At 39.1% G+C, this 20971-nt stretch overlaps 2 protein-coding genes across 3 annotated transcripts; both read left to right on the forward strand.

Moving 5' to 3' along the window:
• Positions 1–4795: 4795 nt before the first annotated feature.
• H1-4 (H1.4 linker histone, cluster member) lies at positions 4796–5581 on the forward strand. Its single transcript, XM_006182173.3, has one exon. It carries the CDS (start codon positions 4860–4862, stop codon positions 5514–5516), a length of 657 nt encoding a protein of 218 aa, XP_006182235.1. The 5' UTR covers positions 4796–4859; the 3' UTR covers positions 5517–5581.
• Positions 5582–6402: 821 nt separating this feature from the next.
• On the forward strand, positions 6403–12166 carry LOC102523825 (histone H2B type 1-M). Of its 2 annotated transcripts, XR_004313724.1 has the most exons (3): positions 6403–6855; positions 7178–10957; positions 11768–12166. XR_004313724.1 is itself a non-coding variant. In XM_032463417.1 (2 exons), exon 1 carries the CDS (start codon positions 6466–6468, stop codon positions 6844–6846), a length of 381 nt encoding a protein of 126 aa, XP_032319308.1. In that variant the 5' UTR covers positions 6408–6465; the 3' UTR covers positions 6847–6855; positions 11768–12166. The 2 variants fall into 2 exon arrangements, 1 of the variants encoding a protein (XP_032319308.1); XM_032463417.1 differs by lacking the exon at positions 7178–10957 and having other exon boundaries at positions 6408–6855.
• The last annotated feature ends 8805 nt before the right edge of the window (positions 12167–20971 follow it).

Genomic DNA, 20971 nt, shown 5'->3' on the forward strand with positions numbered 1-20971 from the left:
CTCATAGGCCTTCTCAGCTGACAGTGCAAGACAGTATATGAATAAGTTAATTCATGTGCACACACACACATATGTTTCTATATCTATAAAACTAGGTATATTTCAAAATATGCATTTATATTAATATTTCCGATTCTAATCCAGTACAACGAGGTTCATTTTAGCCAAATACTTCTTTTTTCACTAGTGAGAACACTGGATCTCATTTTCTACACCATATTTGCTTCTTTGTTCAATTCTAGTAGACACAAAAATAGTTTCAGAATTGGGGTTAACCCAAATTCCTAAGAGAAACGCTTTCATTAGATTACAACCTTTATATATAGTTACTTTTGTCTTTAGTCTTGTACTATCCCATCAAGATACTGTTTTCTGCAGTTGCTTAAGTTAATTTTTATCTTCCCCAATCCCTTTAGTGTTAGTGTGTTGTTAATTAAATACAGTTTGGTTCATTTGTTAGGTGCTTAAATTCTGTTTTGAGTTCCCCATACCTATTGCTTTTAATAGTTTGTTTATTTTGCTGCTATATGAAACAGTACTCTAGTTGTAAAAGTCACAGTTACACAAGAAGACATACTCAGAAAACTGTCAATCCCTTCTCATCCCTAAGACTCTGTTCTCATCTTCCTCTTCTTTCCACTCCTTCCTAACCCACACCCCTATCGTAGATAACCAATCTCATTCATTTTTAATTTATTCTTTCTGTGTATCTTTTGCACAAACAAGCCAAAAGATGTGTTTTTTTTTAGATCCTTTTCATTCTGCTACAGAGGGTATCATACGGTAGATATTCTTTTGCAGTTAGCTTTTTCACTTAACCATGTAGCCTGGAATTCATTCCTTCTTCATTCATAGGGATCTTCCTCGTTCATTATTGCAGCTGCATATTCCTCAATTGTGCAGATGTGTCCTAGTTGATTCAGTCACTTTTATATGTGGATATTAAAGCTCCTTCCAATATTTTACAGTTCCAAATGATGCTGCAATAAGTGAATAACCCTGGGTATGGACCCTCCCATTTTAATTATTGAATTAAACAAAAAGAATCACAATTTCTGAAATAATAAATAGCCCTTTAGAAGAAAACCTTTCCAGAAATGCTCTACACCAAAAACCAAGACAGAGTGCCTCTTAAAAGAGTTCACTAGGAGAAAGTCTGTACCAACAGATAGAGATCTACAGGTGGTCTTCATGGTGTCACCATGTCTGTGCTCATTCAACACGCCCCTTATGAGGAAGCTGGGGAGGGGCTAAGCAAAAAAGCACCCCTTCCCCAAACTCTCTTCAATAGTCCAATCATGGTAACCTACTAAAATAGAAAAATCCAGAAGCAAGCAGTTAGAGCCCAGAATTTGGGAGTAAAAGGAACCAAGCATAAGCTTCTCTTTCCTTTCAGCTTTTCTATAAATCACATTGTTCCTCTTATCCCAGCTGCCATCATGTTCAAAATGGAAATGTTACAGAGGGCTCCCCATTTTTAATGACTCAGGGTTCCTTAGAGGCTTAAAAAAGTCAATAATAGGAAATTACTTTTTTAGTTTATTAGAGAGTAATACACTTGAGAATATATCACGGCTACAAAAGTTCAAGAAACTGCATGAGGAAGACTCTGCCTACTCTGGCCATATGAGTTCATGCTGAAAAAAAAATACATTTTACACCAAAGCACCGAGCACCCAGTCAAAAGCTGTGTCCATAACTGAAACTACATGGGTTGGGCTCTGATATTTTACATTCTATTCTAGTTCATTAAAAAAAAAAAAACACACAGCATTTTGGCCTTGTGCTACAAAATTGATTTCACAGCCTTTAATGATCATTCAGAACTGCAACCAGAAAAACACTGTTCGTTAAGAGCATGTACTTTGAAGTCAGACAGATGTGAGCTGGAATCTTGAATGCACATCTTACCAATAGTCTTCACAGGAGAATTTCTTAACCTATGTAAATCCATTTCCTTGTATATAAAATGGGTATACCATCTAGCAGGATAAGAGTATATCTCTATCTTACTTTTTGCTGAGTAAGAATGCAGGTAGCACATAGTCCAGCAGCCAATAAATGGAAAACGTAATCTTTATTAAGAATAATAAAATGTGACAAGAAGTGGGGATCTGTACTGGGGAATTCTGGTGGTTCACAGGCAGCCAAGGTCCAATCCATCTGCTATAGATGGAGAATAACAAAGCAGAGGATCCTTTTCAGTTACTCTTCTTTCTTCTTCTCCAGCCCACTCTACTGCCCCGTCGGTTGTGAATCCAAGGAAGTGAGGATTATAGTGTTGCTGCCCCCATCTTCCCAACCTGTGGTCATATCCAGCACGGACTTCTCTTTGAAGGTCTTGCAGGCAATTCAGAAATCCACAGGAATACTCATGACAGGAAATACTTTTGACCTGTTGGTCAGATCCAAGTAAGAATGGCAGTGGTTCGCAGAACTGGCTGGCATCAGAGACACCTGAGGACCTTGTTAAATATTCAGATTCTGAGACTCCCTGAAGTTATCCATTCACAATCATCTGGTGAAAGACTTTGGAATCTACATTTGAAACCCATGTACAGGGAGATGGATATAGCTCAATGGTAGAGCGCACGTGTAAGGTCCTGGGTTCAAATTGCGGTATCTCCATTAAAACAAACAAACAAACACATACGAACACCCTAAATAGTTCTGATATAGCTGACAGATCATCAGAGAAATGGAAACTTCTGTTGTTATTCTTATTTCAAATAAATGCTTGATGTAATAGTGGCAGATCCTCAATGTTTTCTTTAAGTCTGTCATAGTTTTATTTGTAGAAAACACCATGCTCTGTAGGAGATGAGCATGAGTTACAAGAACACAGAATTTAAAGAGCTAAATAGCGCCAAGTCAGAAGTAGTATGGAATACATAGAATAAAGCAAGGCATTTAAGAGGAAACTTCAATGTATTCAGAAAATTTCAACTATTTAGGGGAGTGGCTTTGTTTGTTATTGAAAATGAATATAACCCCACTACTCTAGGATCAAGTGTCCACAAAATCAGTTTCCTTAGCAACCATCAATTGGTCTGTTTTGGAACCTTATCCCCTCTCTTTTTATTTTAATATATACAAAGGATATATTTATTTTTCACTAGCATGCAAAAATTACTTTAAAAATGTTTACACATTAAGGCTTTACAAAAGATAATTTACACTTCTTTTATACCAGATTCAGCATTATTTTAAATGAGACTGTGAAATATTTTATTAATGTTGTATCAAAGATATATATTCTCATTTATTGCAATAGTAGAGACTGTTGTGTATGGAGAAGATTTGAGGCAATGGAACTAAACTTAATGTGATATCCAATGCTATGTTACAATCAGCCACACCCACAGAATTGTATCATACCACCTTATAGCACCAGCTAAAATTGTATTTTATTTCAAATGGCTTGCAGTTTTAAAAGAGAATCCCATCCAGACCAGTTTCCAGGAATAATTTCCTTTGTTGAGTTTTCATTGCCAACATGTATTCTTTGTTGATTGCCAATGTGTACTACCTAAACAAAACCACTATTTTCAGAGAACTTGCAAAGGATGACTTCATAGGACAAGAACTTAATTTGGATGGTCTTCCAAAGCTCGGCTTCTAAAATAGAAATCTGAACTTTTCATTCAATCCTACACGTAACTTGTTTTCTTTTTTTGTGGAGCTCTGGGAAGCATAGGGCCATAGTCTTCAAGACTGAAGCCATATTTGCTATGTGGAGTAGTCATTCATCTGTTATTTAGTGATAGGAGAGTCTGGGTTTCTCTAGTAATGGAAATAGATATGTTATACTCTGTATTACTCATTTAGTTCCTTCTTATGATCAACACTTGAATTTCATTTCTAAAAAGTATAATACTATTTGATCCTGAAGCACAAGCCAGAAGAATTCAGTAAGACAGCAGACAAATACTTCAAAGTGCGCCTCCACTTCCAGTGACTTTGTGGACATCTTCATGTTATTTGAAAATTAATCATTTTCCATCCGTGTGCCCTGACTATTTTGGACCCCCTCCTTTTCCAAATATCTTGAATTCAATGTATCTAAACTCATGGAGCAGTTGTCCAGAGGAAGAGAAGCAACAGCCCCGCCCCCAACCCTTGGGAACAGAAAGGAAAAGAATTATCCTAAGGAATTGTTTAAAAACCCTGATGCAGTAGACAGAAATAAAACGATGGCTGCATAGATTGATGTCCCAGGGGTCCAAAATTTAACCCCATATGGTCAATAATCTGTTTAGCATTAAACTAAACCAGTTTGATGAACTCAAATGCCCTCGGCTCAATAGTCAGGACTCTCCGAGGAGCCTGTGTTACTTCCATCACTTAAGCGCAGATTTGTAATAAAAATCTTAATGTCAGTGACATGGTTTTTGGACATATAAGAACCTAACCACTTGGAGAATCATACTTGAGAGGTCAGAAAACTGCAGAGTTAAAGATCGGTTTATAATTTACGAAGAAAATAGAAAGTTTTGTTTCTCTGAGTTGAAATTTGACGAGCACGGCGGGAAATATTGCTGGTTTTTGGCATAAGGTTTTGTGCTTTCCTCCTAATTTGAGACCTGTGTGAAGCCTGAGGCTTCGGGGATTATTTTCTGAGAAAAATCGGGCAATTCGGTGTAGAGAATTTTGATATTTTTGGCATTTTTTGAGGTGTAACAAACACAACTCGGGATCCGAGAGGACACTCTGAGGCTGCCAGCGAGGCGGGCTGGACAGCGCACCAATCACGGCGCAGCTCCGCCCTATATAAACGGGCGGGCGCAGCGTCGCGGCCCGAGTCCCGGCCAGTGCCTCTGCTTCCGGCTCGAATTGTTCTCCCCACGCTTGTCTTCAACATGTCCGAGACTGCGCCCGCCGCACCAGCTGCTCCGGCCCCTGCCGAGAAAACGCCAGTGAAGAAAAAGGCCCGTAAGTCTGCAGGTGCAGCGAAGCGTAAAGCGTCTGGGCCCCCAGTGTCCGAGCTCATCACCAAGGCTGTCGCCGCTTCCAAGGAGCGCAGTGGCGTATCCTTGGCTGCGCTCAAGAAGGCGCTAGCGGTTGCCGGCTACGACGTGGAGAAGAACAACAGCCGCATCAAGTTGGGTCTTAAGAGCCTGGTAAGCAAGGGCACCCTGGTTCAGACCAAGGGCACTGGCGCCTCAGGTTCTTTCAAGCTCAACAAGAAGGCAGCTACTGGTGAAGCCAAGCCTAAGGCCAAGAAGGCGGGCGCGGCCAAACCCAAGAAGCCCGCAGGAGCTAAGAAGCCCAAGAAGGCGACTGGAGCAGCCACCCCTAAGAAGAGCGCCAAGAAGACCCCAAAGAAGGCGAAGAAGCCTGCTGCGGCTGCAGGAGCCAAAAAAGCAAAGAGCCCGAAAAAGGCAAAAGCAGCCAAGCCTAAGAAAGCACCCAAGAGCCCAGCGAAGGCCAAAGCGGTGAAACCTAAGGCGGCAAAACCAAAGACCGCCAAGCCCAAGGCAGCCAAGCCAAAGAAGGCGGCAGCCAAGAAGAAGTAGGAAGTTCCTTTGGCCAACTGCTTCGAAGCTCAACACAACCCAAAGGCTCTTTTCAGAGCCACCCACCGATCTCAGGAAAAGAGCTGTTGCACACTGGAAGGGGGCGTGGCTGGGAGGATGACAGTGATGGGCGGGCCTTCGGGGATTGGGATGCGAGGTGCTTAACTCCGCGCCTCCTAGAATATGCAGAAGCTTTTTAAAGAGCGGTTCTCAGCGTCGATGTATGGGGAAACGGAGTTGAGTATTATACCTTGTTTCGGCCCCCGGAACTCTTGAGAAAAAGGATAGGGAGTCGGTAGCAGTTAATGTCGCCTTCAAAAGTGCCCTCGTTTCCGCCTTTTCCGTCACTATACTGTTAGACGAGTTACCCAAATGTAACTTTACCTGTAGCAAAAGTGAACTAGGACTTTAGAGAAGATTAAGCAGTGCTTTGAGAGGGTGACTAACTCGGCACGGCGAAGGTGTTGGTTCCGAATTGTTAGCACCTGGAAGCCAGACAAAGCGCTTAACAAACCACAGCCTTGACCACCCGCCCCAGCTGAACATCAACATGGCCCCTATGTGCCGGTACCCAGAATCAACGCAGGAAATACTCCTAGATAACAAAGCAGTTGCCACCGGCTACAAACAAAACTGGCAAGCAATTCAGTTTTGTCTGCTTGCCTTCATTTCAGAAACAGATTAAGATCTCAAAGTCTATTTGTACTAGCTATGGGTAGTCTAGTCTACGCCCTCTGATTGGGTAAAGCAAAGAAACGAAACAACCAATGAAAAGGTAGACCTGCAAGTATCATTTACATTCTCATTTGTGACGCCACAATAACATTAATCCAATCACGAACGAAATCTTATTAGCCTTATTTGAATACCACATCTATAAATAAATGTGGCCTTGTGGTGGGTGATCATTTCTCCAGGTGTTAGCGTTGTTGTAACTTACAGCGCCGCAATGCCTGAACCGACCAAGTCCGCTCCGGCTCCTAAAAAGGGCTCGAAGAAGGCGGTGACCAAGGCGCAGAAGAAGGACGGCAAGAAGCGCAAGCGCAGCCGCAAGGAGAGCTACTCCGTGTACGTGTACAAGGTGCTGAAGCAGGTCCACCCGGACACTGGCATCTCGTCCAAGGCCATGGGCATCATGAACTCGTTTGTCAACGACATCTTCGAGCGCATCGCGGGCGAGGCATCGCGCCTGGCGCATTACAACAAGCGCTCGACCATCACGTCTCGGGAGATCCAGACGGCCGTGCGCCTGCTGCTGCCCGGGGAGCTGGCCAAGCACGCCGTGTCCGAGGGCACCAAGGCCGTCACCAAGTACACCAGCTCCAAGTAAACTTGCCAAGTAAGCGTTTTTTACACCTAATCTCAAGGGCTCTTTTAAGAGCCATGCATGTTTTCAGTAAATGAGTTGTATCCTTTTATTCCAAAGGCGATTTTTCAGATTTGTCCTGCCAAATTCTAAGGTCCACTACCATTCTTTAATGTTTTAATGTACTTATGGAGGAAGTAATTGTAGGAAACCTAGACAACGTGCCATAAACTGCGCGCTCACTACGGGCAAGTACAGTCCCATAGAACTATAAATTATGTAGTATCACATAGCCAGATACTAACTTACACTGAAAATGCCATTTCAAGTGTACAGCTTTCCTTTCCGTGTGTAGGTCTGCAAGTTGATCCTGCCTTTGATCCCGGATTTGGCGATCACCGCTTACTCAGAGCACAAAAGCATGCTCTGACTACTTCATTCTGCTCAGTTTTTCTTTTCCGTTTTTCTTCTCTTTTTCTAAGTATATAGACATGTGTTTCTGAACAAAAAAAGGCTGAAGACAATGTGAGTTATCACAGAAATAATTATAAAGGGTTTTCTGGTTTGCTTTCTTGAAAATTGGTCCAATTTTCGCTGGAGGCTCTGAGCAGCGGGTGGGGGAGGTGGGGAAGGAGCCTGTGCTCCATCCTAAAGGCACCGAGGGAGAAGAACGGGAAGCCTTCTTTGACACGCCTTCCAGTCAATCTTGTCAGTTACTATACTTTCATTCTCTGAAAGTCCTAATCAATTTATAGTCCTTCGGTAGCATTCAGATTTAAGGTCCTCAGGGTTACAAGACAGAAACCCACTCCTCAATCCGTTAAGATGTCTTGACTCAGGACTGACGCCCCCTTTACAGCACCGTTTCCTCTTTCCCGGATGTCCCCGAGCATTGAGGGAGGAGAGGAAGTAGAAAGGGAAGAAAAGCCCCTTCTGGCTGGATGTGGTTTTGCTGCACGATGTAGGATAGCTTTAAGGGTGTTCGCTGCTGGAACAGATTTGTGGGGAAGTTAAATCTCTGGAATCTCGAAAAAGGGGCTGGGAGGGAGTGGCCTGGAGGAAAGGAATCAGTGGTCAGAGGTCACCAAGAAAACTGCAAAGTAGATGAGGCTGGAAAGGGAGGCAAGTGCTGGTTGAGGTGGAGAGTTTAGAAAGGGGGTGTTGTTGTCTAAGAGAGGAATGAATTTAGAAACCCTAGGGTTTGGGAGAAGGTGAGAACCCTAAACAGGTGCTCTGGATCACGGGGATAGATTTTCCATAATAGGGCAAGTGGGTACTTGGATGGACAATTAAAATCCAAAATAATACTTAAATTTACAAAACACTGTGAAGAGCCACTATGAAATAAGGAACTCTCATTCCCAGGTGCTTGACCCAGGGAAACCCCAAACACCACAGCTAGCTTTCACCCAAACCTGAGCTTTGATTTTTAGAGTGTTATGTGAAGCCTGTCCGTAGTGGGGAGCATGATAAGGACTCTTTCCCACTGAAGCTGAGACACTAGACCAAAATGAACTAGAAATAAACACTCACACACTCACCATAGATGATTGCAAAATCTGCCCTGACCCTTGGTGCTGAACAAGGAGATTCCACCACTGAGAATTTGGCCTATAAGCCAGCGTTCACACGCATTTCTTTCAGCATTAATACCACAGGGATTCAAAGCACCTAGGCTGAGAATTTAATATAGAGATAACCCCGACTGGTTTAGTGCCCCTGAGCACCTGGTAAAAGCAAATACAAGTCCTCTCTCGAATAAGCTTCATTTTAGGCCTCCACAGATAAATATCAAAAAAAAAAAAAAAAAAATGAGCAGTTTCACAACCAAAATTAACCAGAAACACCATGAAACAAGTAACCATGACCAAGAGCAATGAACTATGAGAAAAAAGCTAACATAAAAATTTATTTAAAATATAGGTATTGAAACTGATGATTGAGAAATACTAAAAAAATTACAATGTTTAAAGTGTAAGATAACTGATTAAGAGTTAAAGAAGAATCTAAAGAATTGAGTCATGAAAGCTTATAAGGAGATTCTTGTGTGTCAAAATGCCCTAGTAAATTGTACCATGGCACTAGTTTTTTATTTATAAATGATGGTAAGAGTACTTACATGTCAATTCATTTAAAAGATAATCATTAACTATCTCTGGCTTAGTCATCTATATGGACACTGGTGATTCAGAGAAACATGGTCGTCCTTGACTTCCTGAAGCCCTCAAGTTTGTAAGGCTGTCAAGGAAGCTTAGACTTAACTGCTTTCATATTCCTTTATCTTTCAATAAGAACCAAAAAAGTGTTTATCACTCTTTGCAAATCTACAGGCAGGTAAACAGATGGGCTTCTATGGGAACTACCAAATTCATTCAATGAAGGCGATAAAATTCATCCCAATTTTTGAGTAATAAATATTATACAGTAATATTAATACTATTGTGACACAGTGCAATGCTTAGGAACAGTCCATAAGACCGCACTCACATCTGACACCAACTGCAGTGTTCAGAGTTCTCTCCAAAGCCACCCTTGGATTAGATAATTTAATAGAAGGACTCACAGAACTCACCAAAAGCTATTATACTCAACGTTAGTGTTTATTAGACCAAAGGACACAAAGCAAAATCAGCAAAGGGAAGAGAACATGAAGCAGAGTCTAGCATTTGCCAGCGGAGTTATGGAACGTTAACAACACCTCCCTGCAACAATTTGTGACAGCATAATGCATATTGCCAACTAGGGAAACTCACCTAAGCATTTTATTAGGCCTTTATCACGTAGACACGATCGACCACCTGAGTGGCTGATCTTGAGTCTCCAGTTCCTCTGGAGGTAGTACAGATACAGCATGGCCTAAAGCCCCCAACATGAATGATATTATTCCACTAGTCCATTAGTGGAATATGGACCTATGATCCTATTAGCTCAAGGCCTCCTGGTAAACAAAGATATTCTTAACATGCATTCCAAGGGCCTAAAAGTTACCTTCCAGCAAAGGGCAAAGGCTAAACCTCTTTCGATAAGGTTAATTCTGAACATAATCATAAGAAAATATGTAAGTATGACTTTTTTTTTTCCAATTTTGAACTATATATCTATCAGTGACCATAACTTGAGTTCTACAACTATTTGCTTTTTTATGATTGTACTATCACATAGTTTTGTATATTTAGGTCACCTGTGGACCTAGAGATTATGAGATTTCTGATGGAAGACAATTTTTCATACTTTATTCAGATGAACAGCATCAGCAGTCTTCTTAATTTGTACTCCCAACTGCCCTCCAAACCCTAGGTGCAGGAAAAGAAGACTTAGGAAGGGTGAAGGTCAACATTGGGGGAATGTAGGTATTCTTCACCTTCATGTTGGTGGCGTGGGCATTTAGTGCTACATAGAAGAAAAAACTCAGTTTCTTGACATGAAAACAGCACTTGACTTTCCTTTTCATAAACGATGAAATCTGCTGCCATGCACAGAGAACAGGAATTGTAGAAAAGTAAAGGAGTTATGCTTTAGGATTTTATTTAAGTTTTTAACAGTGAATGTTAAGTTGTGTTTTATAAATACAAAACAAGTATCCCAGCCAAATTATGGGTATTTTTTAAGAAAAGAAGGAGGAGGATCATGGGAGAAAAAGAAAGGTGAGAGAAATTGAGGACTCAGAAAAAGTATGGAAGAAGTAGACTGCTACTACAGAAGGGAGAGAAAGGGCCTGGAGACCAAAGAGAAGCCTATAGCGGACTGTGATGGGAGAGAGGCAGGAAAAGAAAAGAGGGAGATGGCTAGATTGACCTTATGATATATTTAGTATTTTTGCCAGGTATAAGACTTGCAACACAACTGAAATATTCTCCACATTTCTTGGGTTTTCGGTTGACTGAATTGATTAAAATGGTATCATATCTGGGAGATGTTCTCTGACCAGTAGATGTAAAATGTCACCTCTCTCTTCACATTTTTTAACTTGCTCTATTCATTCTTCTTCATTATACTTAGTACTAATTGACATAAATTTATTTTTTGTTTCCCTTTCCCATTGTCAAGACTGTTAATCTCCATTGGGGCAGGGTTAGTATTTTTTACCACTGACTCTGTAATACCTTGGCTGTTCCAGACACAGACTAGGCTCTCAGTAAGTATTTGCAGCACGATGTGATGAATTAATTGAAATACATATATGTCTATAACAATAAAGATAGAGCACAGGGCTGATTTTTGAGAATATTCAACTGAATGAGTGACTCAGCCTTTCTGAGTCTCACTTTCTTCATCTATAAAAGGAGAATAAAAATCATACACTACTTAGAGTTATTTTAAGGACTAAGATAATTTATGTAAGGAGGGGAGGGTATATTGCTTAGTGGTAGAGTGGGTTTCAATCCCCAGTACCTCCATTAAACAAACAAACAAACAAACAAAGAAACCTAATTATGCCCTCAAAAATTAAGAAGAAAAAATATTTTTTAAAGTTTAACAAAAATTGAAACCGTTTTTTTTTTTGTTTTTTTTTTTTTGTTGTTGTTTTTTAAGAAGAGATCATTTGTGTAAAGCTCTTAAAAAGTTATGGACATTTAGTAAGCACTTGGCAGTTGTATTTTCCTTAGTCACTAAATTAAAACGAAAATCAGAGAAGCTAATTCTTTTCAGATCAAAAATTAAGAGAGAGAATATAAGCTTTTGATCTATTTGAATTCTACCCCGAGGGGTAATTGGGGGATTTGGAACAAAGATTACATTATTGAGGAATATCTCTTGACTGAGTATGATTTAAGTCATTATCTGTTCATGTTAGTAATGACTAAAGTGTGCATAACACTGGAGGGGAGATTCCTTGTAGCACATTATACAAGCATATGTAAACAGATCCCTCTTCATTGTGTAGCAAATATTAGTGCTAATGGCAAAATGGCACCTAACATATAAACCTTTTTTATTTCTTCAGTCAGGGGAGCGATATGAGTGCAAGAAGAACTGAATGCAAGCAGAAAGTGAAAATGAGAATCTGGCTAGAGAAGTTATGAAGTATGATGTCCAATCTGCCTGAGATGATTGATTAGTCTGTATATCCCACACAAATCCTATCCATCTGATTTACTGCACATTGATTTATCAAAAGGTGATCATTACCTGAGTGGAAGAGCATAAACAAGGTGTTTTAGCTTTTTCATTGTATTTATATTTGAATTAAAGAAATAGAATTTACTTCTGTTACAGGCCTAATTACAGGAATTCACTACTTACTGTGGACTACCTACCTTTGCTGGGGAAAGCCTGAATGAAAGGATGGCAAGACATCTGTAAATGAGATGCTATAATTAATAAAATCTGTGGATAATTGGAATGCTTCATTCATTGTTGATTCAAATCCTTCTCCTAAGATCTCTCCCCCTTCTAGACATACAATTTATTTATTTTTTCATTTTATTTTTTGGTATTAATTTCTCAGTAGATAAGTCCTAAGTGCTATTTTGCCTTTGGTAACAATCTTGAATCAAACGAGTTAGTTTAGCTAAGCTGACATTTGAGAGGTCACCTTCTGTTGCCAAATCCTGTTTCCTGTACCCTGGTATCTAATCAAGGCTCAGAGACACAGAATTTTGGGGAAGAGGAAAGAATAGCTTTATTTCTTTGCCAGACAAAGGGGGTCACAGTGGGCTACTGCCTCAGGAGTGCGAAGCTGGTTTGGGGAAGAGTTGTGGGGAGTTTTATAGTGAAAATCCAAGGAACAGTGCTTGGAATAGGACGCAGGGCTGCATTCCTTCCTTCTTTGATACAATCACAGTGGTAAACGGTAATCTGGTGACAAGGTCTTCTGTTCCTGGCAGTGAACAAGGCATATCTCCTGACATTCCTGTGCCTGGAACAAAGGAAAGGAAGGGGTGTATATGTTGGGAAAAGAAAAAATACGTGCAGTTAAACACACACACACACACACACACACACACACACACAGAGGCTCAAAAATGTCTCAGAGTGAGAAGCCATTTGAGGTTACCATTAAGTGACTATAACCACTGTGCCCACTGTGCGGTTGCACTTCAACATCCGAATTAAGTGGAACACAGTATTTTGAAGCAGTTTCAAACTTAAGTGTACGCTAAAATCACCTGAAGGATTTTTTAAAAAAGATCGCTTTGAGATCACTCTGAGGGCCCCACGTCACAGTGTTCTGATTCACTGTAACTGGAGGAGGACCCAATCATTTGGATTTCTAAATTATGAAGGTGATGCTGATGCTGATGCTGCCGGTCCAGGGATAACACTTGGAGAACTGTGCTTTAGGACATGGGGTTTCCCTGAGATGATACTACCAAACAGCTGCACAAAACCGAAAAAACACATTGAGGTTTAAACTGGAAGTCAGTACTGAAAATTAGTACCTCCTCCCGGTGCGGCCATGCTGGGGTGCAAAGTACAAAGTGGGCCCTACACGCCCCGCCTCTGCCGGCTCCTAGTAACCAAGGCCCACACGCCGACTCCCTCATTGGGCAGTCCTGCCACGCCCCTCCATGCCGGCTCCCTCATTGGGCATTCCTGTCACGCCCCTCAATGTCGGCTCCCTCATTGGGGCGTCTCGCTCAGCCACGCGTCCCTCCGCTCCCCGCAGAGCCGCAAGCTACGTATACACCGGGTAACGCCATTCGCGCTCCTCCACTCCGGCCTGCAGTTTGAACCCGCGAGGTTTCCCTGTGGCCGCCCCTGCTAGTGCGCAGACTCTGCCGACGCAGCCTCTCTCTTCTGGCAACCACAGGACGCCGGAGAGTCCGAACGATGCGCTGGGTCATTCGCAGATAAAGACACAGAACCGAGCAGTCTGAAGACCAAGAAGCAAGGCAACAGCCCCCCTCCTCACCCCCTCATTGGTTTTTCTCCTCCTCTCCCAACTTTTTTCTGAGTTGCCATTTCCTTCATAGCTAATCCCCAGGAGGCCTGCCTTGCACCACCTCTGCTTATTGTCAGCACTTTTATCGGGCACTTTGTGTGAGTATTAAGTGCGTGTATACGTGGATGCACGCAGAGCCTGCATCCATTAGGCATAGCGGACACAGGGTCTACGATCCAGAGTACTTTTAGAGGCTCGCGAAGATACTTGAATTTCTTCTAAACTTTTAGGTCGACGGAAACATTCTAATATATTGATGTTTTGATTTTTATATAATTTTAGTAATAATATCCTTTTTGTTATTATTTTTATGGAGGAAGGGATCCAGAACGGCAGATGCGCAGGACCCACAACAGATAATGCAGACTTGAGTGCGGGTAGCACGGACCCGTTTTCAGTTGTTTCTACTTAGTTAAAAAAAATTTTTTTTAATGGTAAATAAACACCCAGGCAAATTTTCAAGTGCTTTCTAGATGTTAACTCGTTTAATTCCCATAAAACATCTGTGAACTGTTATCCCAGCTTTACCTGCTTGTATGAATTACCCAAAGTTCAAAATAATTTACCCAATGTTACCCAGCTAATATATGGGAGAGGGTACATAGCGCAGTGGTAGGGTGCATGCTTAGGATGCGCAAGGTCCTGGGTTCAATCCCTAGTATCTCCATTAAAAAGTAAGTAAATAAATAAACATGATAACCTCCCCCGGCAAAAAAAGAAAGAAAGATATAGATACAGATATGGCGGAGGGAATTCTAACCCAGCCTGGTTAGCTCCAGGGTCCCTGACCTAAAAACCATTACACTAAAGATACTATCTTGAGATACCTCTAAACAATTAATCCAAAAAACAGCAGGTAAGATAACCACTTAACTCTAGACAGGCTACTCTGAGCCCTCTTCTCCACTTGGCCTTTAACAAAGTTGAACAAGACTTGAACACTATTATACTGCACTAGCATACTTTGTAACAGCTCAAGGCCTAGGATGACCCCTCTTACAAAGCCTACCCCAAGTCAAGACCTATTCCTTTTATCTTTTTCCTTTTCTGTTTTGTCTTTGTTAGTTTTTTAAGAATCATCTTGACTATTTTTGCTCATCAACATGAATTTTACAGTGCTTTATCAAAAAATCCAGTGAGTCTTTGTGGCATAACATTGAAATTTTAGGTTATTTTTAAATGTATGGACATTTTAGCATATTGAGACATCCCCAAACATAAAAATAGTCCAGCATACATCACTTAATTTAGGTGAGTCTTGTTTCATATCCTTTAACAGCACTTCATAGTTTTATTCTTAGAGATCTGCAGTACATTCCCTTGGGCTTAGAATCCTTAGAATGTGTTGTACTGTTGTGAATGATGTCTGTTTTATTTATTTCAATTCTAGATAGATCATTGCTTGCTAATGTATAGAAAAGGCCATGAATTATTGTTTTGTGGTGAGCATTTATTCACCAACCCTGTTGAGCTTATTAGAGCTAATTGTTTATAGCTTCTCCTGGATTTTTTACAATGACATATTATTTTCAAAGAATAAATATAACATCTTTTCTTATTGAATTCTTACCCTTCTCATTTCTAGTCCTTGTCTCATCGTTTTGGCAGAACCCTTGGTGCCATGCAGAATAGGAGTGATACCACGGAATTTTTGTCTTTCTTTTGGCTCTTTGGGGAGTCTTCTAAAATTATACCATTAAATGTTAAGCTCACTGTAGCTACTCCTTATGAAGTAAGTAGCTACTACTTCTCGTTCTAGTCTGTTGAAAAATGTTTGTGATGAAGGAGCATTATATTCTAGCAAATACTTTCCCAGTATCCTTGGAGATGATAACAGTTTTTATCTATTAATATCTTAAATTTGTGATGTAAAACACATGGAAGCATTCTTGGATAAACCCTACAAGACATACTATTGTTTTTTAAACAGTTTGGTCTCTTGCTTTCCATTTGTTTACATTTAAAATAGAGATTTATTTATTTATTTTTTTTAATTTGTAAGTAAGATGAGGCTATAATTTTCTCTCAATCTGTTTCTTTGTGTGTGTGTTGTTCCTGTTTAGTTTAGGTGAAGTTATAAAACTTGAGAAGAAAAAAAGGATAGCTATTTTTCTATTGAAACAGCTTATGTAAAATAGGGATTATCAATTACTTAAATTTCACTAAAACCTATAAAACCCAACTTTGCTTGGAATTCTTTGGGTTGAAGAATATAGGAAAGATACATTTTTAAACCCCCATCATATTTCCTTAATCATACTTTGTTTTCTCAGCCTATTCTTCTTCTTGAAATTATCGTTTTCTATTAAGAATAATTTTTTTCTAAAGATTGTTCATAGCATTCTCCTGAGTCTTTCTATCTACCTTTTGGTAGCTAATTTCCCTTTTTTATTCCTATAACTTATTTTCCCCTCCCTCCCACACACTTTTTTTCCTTAACTAGTCTTTCTAAAGGTTTGCCTATTATCATGAGACTTTTCAAAGAACAAGCTTGTGATTTATGGATCATCTCCATTTTTTCTATTTAATTAATTGTTCCTTTTAAATTTCAAAAATTGACATTGAGAATAATATGTCAACATACAAATCCATGAGAACCTATAAACAATTAGATCTAATAGAGCTCAACAGGATTGATGGATAGATGAGAACCACATAAAAAATTATGGCCTTTCTATACATTAGCAGAGACCTATCTTGAATTGAAATAGAAAAACCAGGCATCATTCACAAGAGTGCAACACATTCTAAGAATTCTAAGTCCAACTTTATCTGCTTTATTTTGATTTATTCTCTTGTTCTTTTTCTAGCTTTTTTTTTTTTGATAAATACCTATTTCATATGTCTTTAGTGTTTCTTTTCCTTCATACATACGTCTAATATTGTATATTTCCATTTCAGTACCACTTCTGATACATCCTACAATTTTCACATGTATTATTCTCATTCATATTTGTCTCAGAATATAAGTTTCCCTTAATGATATTCATTCTAATCCATGAAATTTAGAGGTGTGCTTTTAGTATCCAGTAATATGGGAAGATTGTTTTAGTTTTACTATCTTTAAAATAACCTTTTTTTTTCCTCTTTAATTAGACGATGAAAAAGAGTACAGTGTTTATGAAACTGATTCTTTGGTATCTATTGTAACTTTTTCTAAAACCAAGGTTGAATTTTTGAAATGATTAAATATGTGCTTTCCAAAATTGTTTATTCTCTACGTATTAAGTGCAGGAATCATAGATCAAGTTTACTCATTGTGTTGTTCAAATATTCTGTAACCATGCACATTGTTCTTTGCTTGTTATGTGAATTTTTGAGTAGTATATTGAAAGTTTACCCTACAATCATAAACTTGAAGTTCCCCCAATTCTGTCATTTATTGCCTTACGTAGTGGTTGAGTGGTCAGGTGCATACAAGGTCTTGAATGTTACATCTTATCAGTACATCTTTATTTGGTCACCGTGGAGTGTAGGTTTTTTTTTTTTTTCTAGAAGTTCTGTTTTGTTATTTTTTGATTACCCTACTTAGATTTTCCCTTGTTCCTTGATTGTATTATTCCATCTTTATTTCTTTAACCTTTCAGTAAATAGTTACCTTACTGTTTCTGATCATTTCAATATCTGAAATTCCTAGGAGAGAGCAAGGGGATCTAAGGCTCCTGTTTATCTGAAAGCCTGACTCTCCAGTGTCTGTTTTCCTCTTCTGTTTGTTACCATTTATTATAAGCTTATACGTGGTAATCCCAAGTTCCTAGTAGAGTGCCTGGTAAGTAATAGGTGCTCAGTAAATAATTGCTGAATAAATAAATCACAATCTGTATGAATCTAGAGAACTTGAATTCAAGATGCTTCCCTCCTGAAGGGGTTTACCTTTGCCTTCACAGGGCACTAGGAGGCGCTCTGAACCTACATCACTAATTTCACAACCCTTTCCTTGAAACCCCAGATTCTATGTAAGTGGTTAAATCCCAGTGGCAAATTTCCTCTGTCCTCCTCCAGAGTTCTGCGGAGACAGACAGGTTTTCTTCTTGGGAACCTTTGCTAGATTAACCTTATTGTAACCTATCCTTTCTTCCAGGGTCCTGGGTTTAGTTTAAGGGTTTCGAATCCCCTTCCCCAAGGAGCAGATATTAATTGACAAAGTTCAGAATCTTGATAATAATAGTTGCCCCAGAGAACCCAGTCTAGTGTGTTTATCTCTCTGGTTTCAGCGCCTAGGTTTTTCATTGCTTTGCATATTTCAAGGCATTTTCTCAGTTTCTTCTTAGCTGGGCAATGATGTGCTACTGTTTTGTTGTACTTTATCTGGTCTTTAGGTGTTTTCCTTCAAGATGGCTTTGTATCCAGAATATCTTGTTTTCTGTATTGGAAATAAGTTTTTACAGTGTCCCTCTCTATCCCTAATACTTTTAGCTTAAAAATGTGTCTGCTATTAATATTGCTAACTTGCTCTCGGTAAACATTCCCCAGGCATGTGTTCCTCTCATTCTTATTTTTTATTTATTGTTATTATATAAATATATGCATAATTTATCTTCATTCAAATAAGAGGAGCACTTTTAATGCATATTTTTATTACACATATTCTTTTGCTTTATAAAAAAATGTAACCATCTAAAAGATAAACTACTGTACCTATGCAAGAACTCTAGCATATACTTTTCTGAGGGAGACAAAAGAAAACCTATAAAACTTCCAGGTGACCACAATCATACAGGACAATAACTAAGCATATATTTTATTTGAGTTAATATCTACCCTTATTTTGGAGTTACATTTTTTGTAATCCTAAAAGAAGAAATCACTGTTATTGAGTCTGGAGACAATTCATATGGGGAAATTATTTAATAAAGAGTGTGGTAGTCAATTTTGTTTTAAAATTAACAATCCTGGGGACTAGGTAACACCTTTCACCTCTTTGTCAAATGATCACTGCCTCAGAGGAGTTTAGAACAATTGGGATTCAGGAGCTTTGCCTAGACAGACAATTTTCATGGTATCCAACATATATTTCTATAAATAATTATATTTCATTAATTTCACTTAATAATACACTAAACATAAAACCAAATGTGTTTAATATTTTACTTTTTTTAAAAAACCAGACCCAGCAAGATTTAAAGGAGATGTCTTTAGTTGTAACTAACATTATTGACCTTTAATCTGAGCCTTGTGATCCTAGAAAATAGTGATTATTAAAGAAATTCTCCCCCTTTTTGTATTCCAAAAATAATTTACTGCAAGGAGGCACTGTTTTCACCTATGATTTGGAAAAGATAAAAAAAAAACAACTCCTGGTTGGAAGGGTATATAGCTCAGTGGTAGAGTGCCTACTTAGCGTGCAAGAGGTCATTGGGTCAATCCTCAGTACCTACATTTAAAAAAATAAATTTAAAAAACAACAGCAACTCCTTGTATATCTAGGACACAACCAGACACAGACCCCTCCCAAATTCCCATTCTTTGCCTCAAAAGTGATAACCTGAACTAATCCATGGAAACAATATACTTTGTCAACCAAAATTTAGTTACATTTTCTCTATCCCCCCAGGTCCCAGAGCTTTGACCCACCCTCAGCCTGAGCCACTTTACTACCCCTCCTTAAGGGTCCCTTCTGATAGTTGGCTGGACTCGGGGTAAAACATTATCTGTTTTCCTAATATCTAATCAAGCCATTTTTTCATCCTACCATTCCTATGTCATACTCAATTCTTTTTAGTCTTGTTTGCTCTTCCCTAAGAAAATCTGTTTTGGCTTCAGCCAAAGAGAAGCTTACAGATCATATGCAGTAGTCCGTTTCACCTCCTATCAACAGTCCTTTCAAAAATAGCCTCTCCTTACCAAGTCTGAATCTTTTTCATTTAAAACAGCTCATGGACTATTTTGTCTGCCCTGTACACTGTGTGTGTTTCTACTAAATTCATGTAGGTATGGAATGAACACTCTAGTTTGGGTCAGTCCTCACCACTCTTCAGTGTTATATAGATCTGTTCACCTGTGTAGAGGTTATAACCTCTATTCATGGTTACTACATTTAAATTAGTTGCCTGGTCCTTTTGAGACAGGATGGAAGGGGGCAGGGCACACCCATTAAAAGAATAACACAGCAATGAGCACCAAGATGGCCAAAGATTCAATTCCCAGTCGATCTTGAGGCCCAAGATAGTAGAAGATTTGACTTCCAGCAAACCTTGACCTTCATTATATGCTCATTTTGCAATAATAGCATGGTAAAGGGCACTCCCATAGACATTATAACAGAAATTTTGGGGTGAAATTTCATAGGTTGGCTGAAATATGAGTAAATTTAGAGAAATCGTCGACCCTAAAATTATTGGGTATTGACTTAACTCTACAGCTTTGGCTCTTAATCAGTGGCTTTCAACTTTATCTATAATGGAAATATATCAAAATCTTAACTAGTAAATTAATAAGTTGGTGATATGGTGAAGCTAATATCAACTAAAAATAGATAAAGCTAATAGCAATCACTGAATCCTTCTCTCTATGATTTACATTATCTATATTTTGTCTCTCCAAAATACTGTCTCATTCTCCAGATAAATTTCTCTTTTTGCCCCACTCTTCCCCATCGGCCTCTTTTTCCACTAAGTCTTTTTCTCTCTCTCTCCGCCTTTTCCATTTTTTCTTTAATCTAGTTGTAATTTTCTTTCTCATTTTTCTCTCTCCTCTTCCTCCATGGACTAGGTATATAAGAGAATCAACGTTTTTTTTTTCATTTTAACATTCTCCTTCAGTCACTTAAAAAATGCTTTATTTGCCATGCTTCTAAAGTTAGAAGAAATCACAACAAACTTTTCTCTTTTTTTCCTAAAACAGCCCACCAAACGCCAGCGGGAGTCTTATGAAGGATTCAGATTTAAGCCAGACTGCTTTAATCATTATCCTGGCTCCACAATTTACATGTTAATGGGATTTGAGGGAAAAGGCCTTGTCTCATGTTCTCTGGTTTTCTTTTCTATAAAATGGAGGGCAAAAAACAAACACAAACAAACAATCAGGTAGGGTTTTATGATTAAATAAAATAATACATATAAAGCATGTTAGCTATTATTCCAAACATTGCTACACGGGCTAAATTGGGGAAAAGTAAAAATAAAAGAGTGAATAGGTCTTCAGGAGATTTCCTCCTCAATATCAAAGTGAGAAAAACAAATTAATTACTTTGTGCCCTTTTTGTTTGCCAGCTTACCACGTACAGCTTGCAGCCCTTCATTTACTGCCAGCAGGGGAAGCCAA

The sequence above is a fragment of the Camelus ferus genome, chromosome 20 (assembly GCF_009834535.1).
Source record: "Camelus ferus isolate YT-003-E chromosome 20, BCGSAC_Cfer_1.0, whole genome shotgun sequence".
NCBI classification, from domain to species: domain Eukaryota; kingdom Metazoa; phylum Chordata; class Mammalia; order Artiodactyla; family Camelidae; genus Camelus; species Camelus ferus.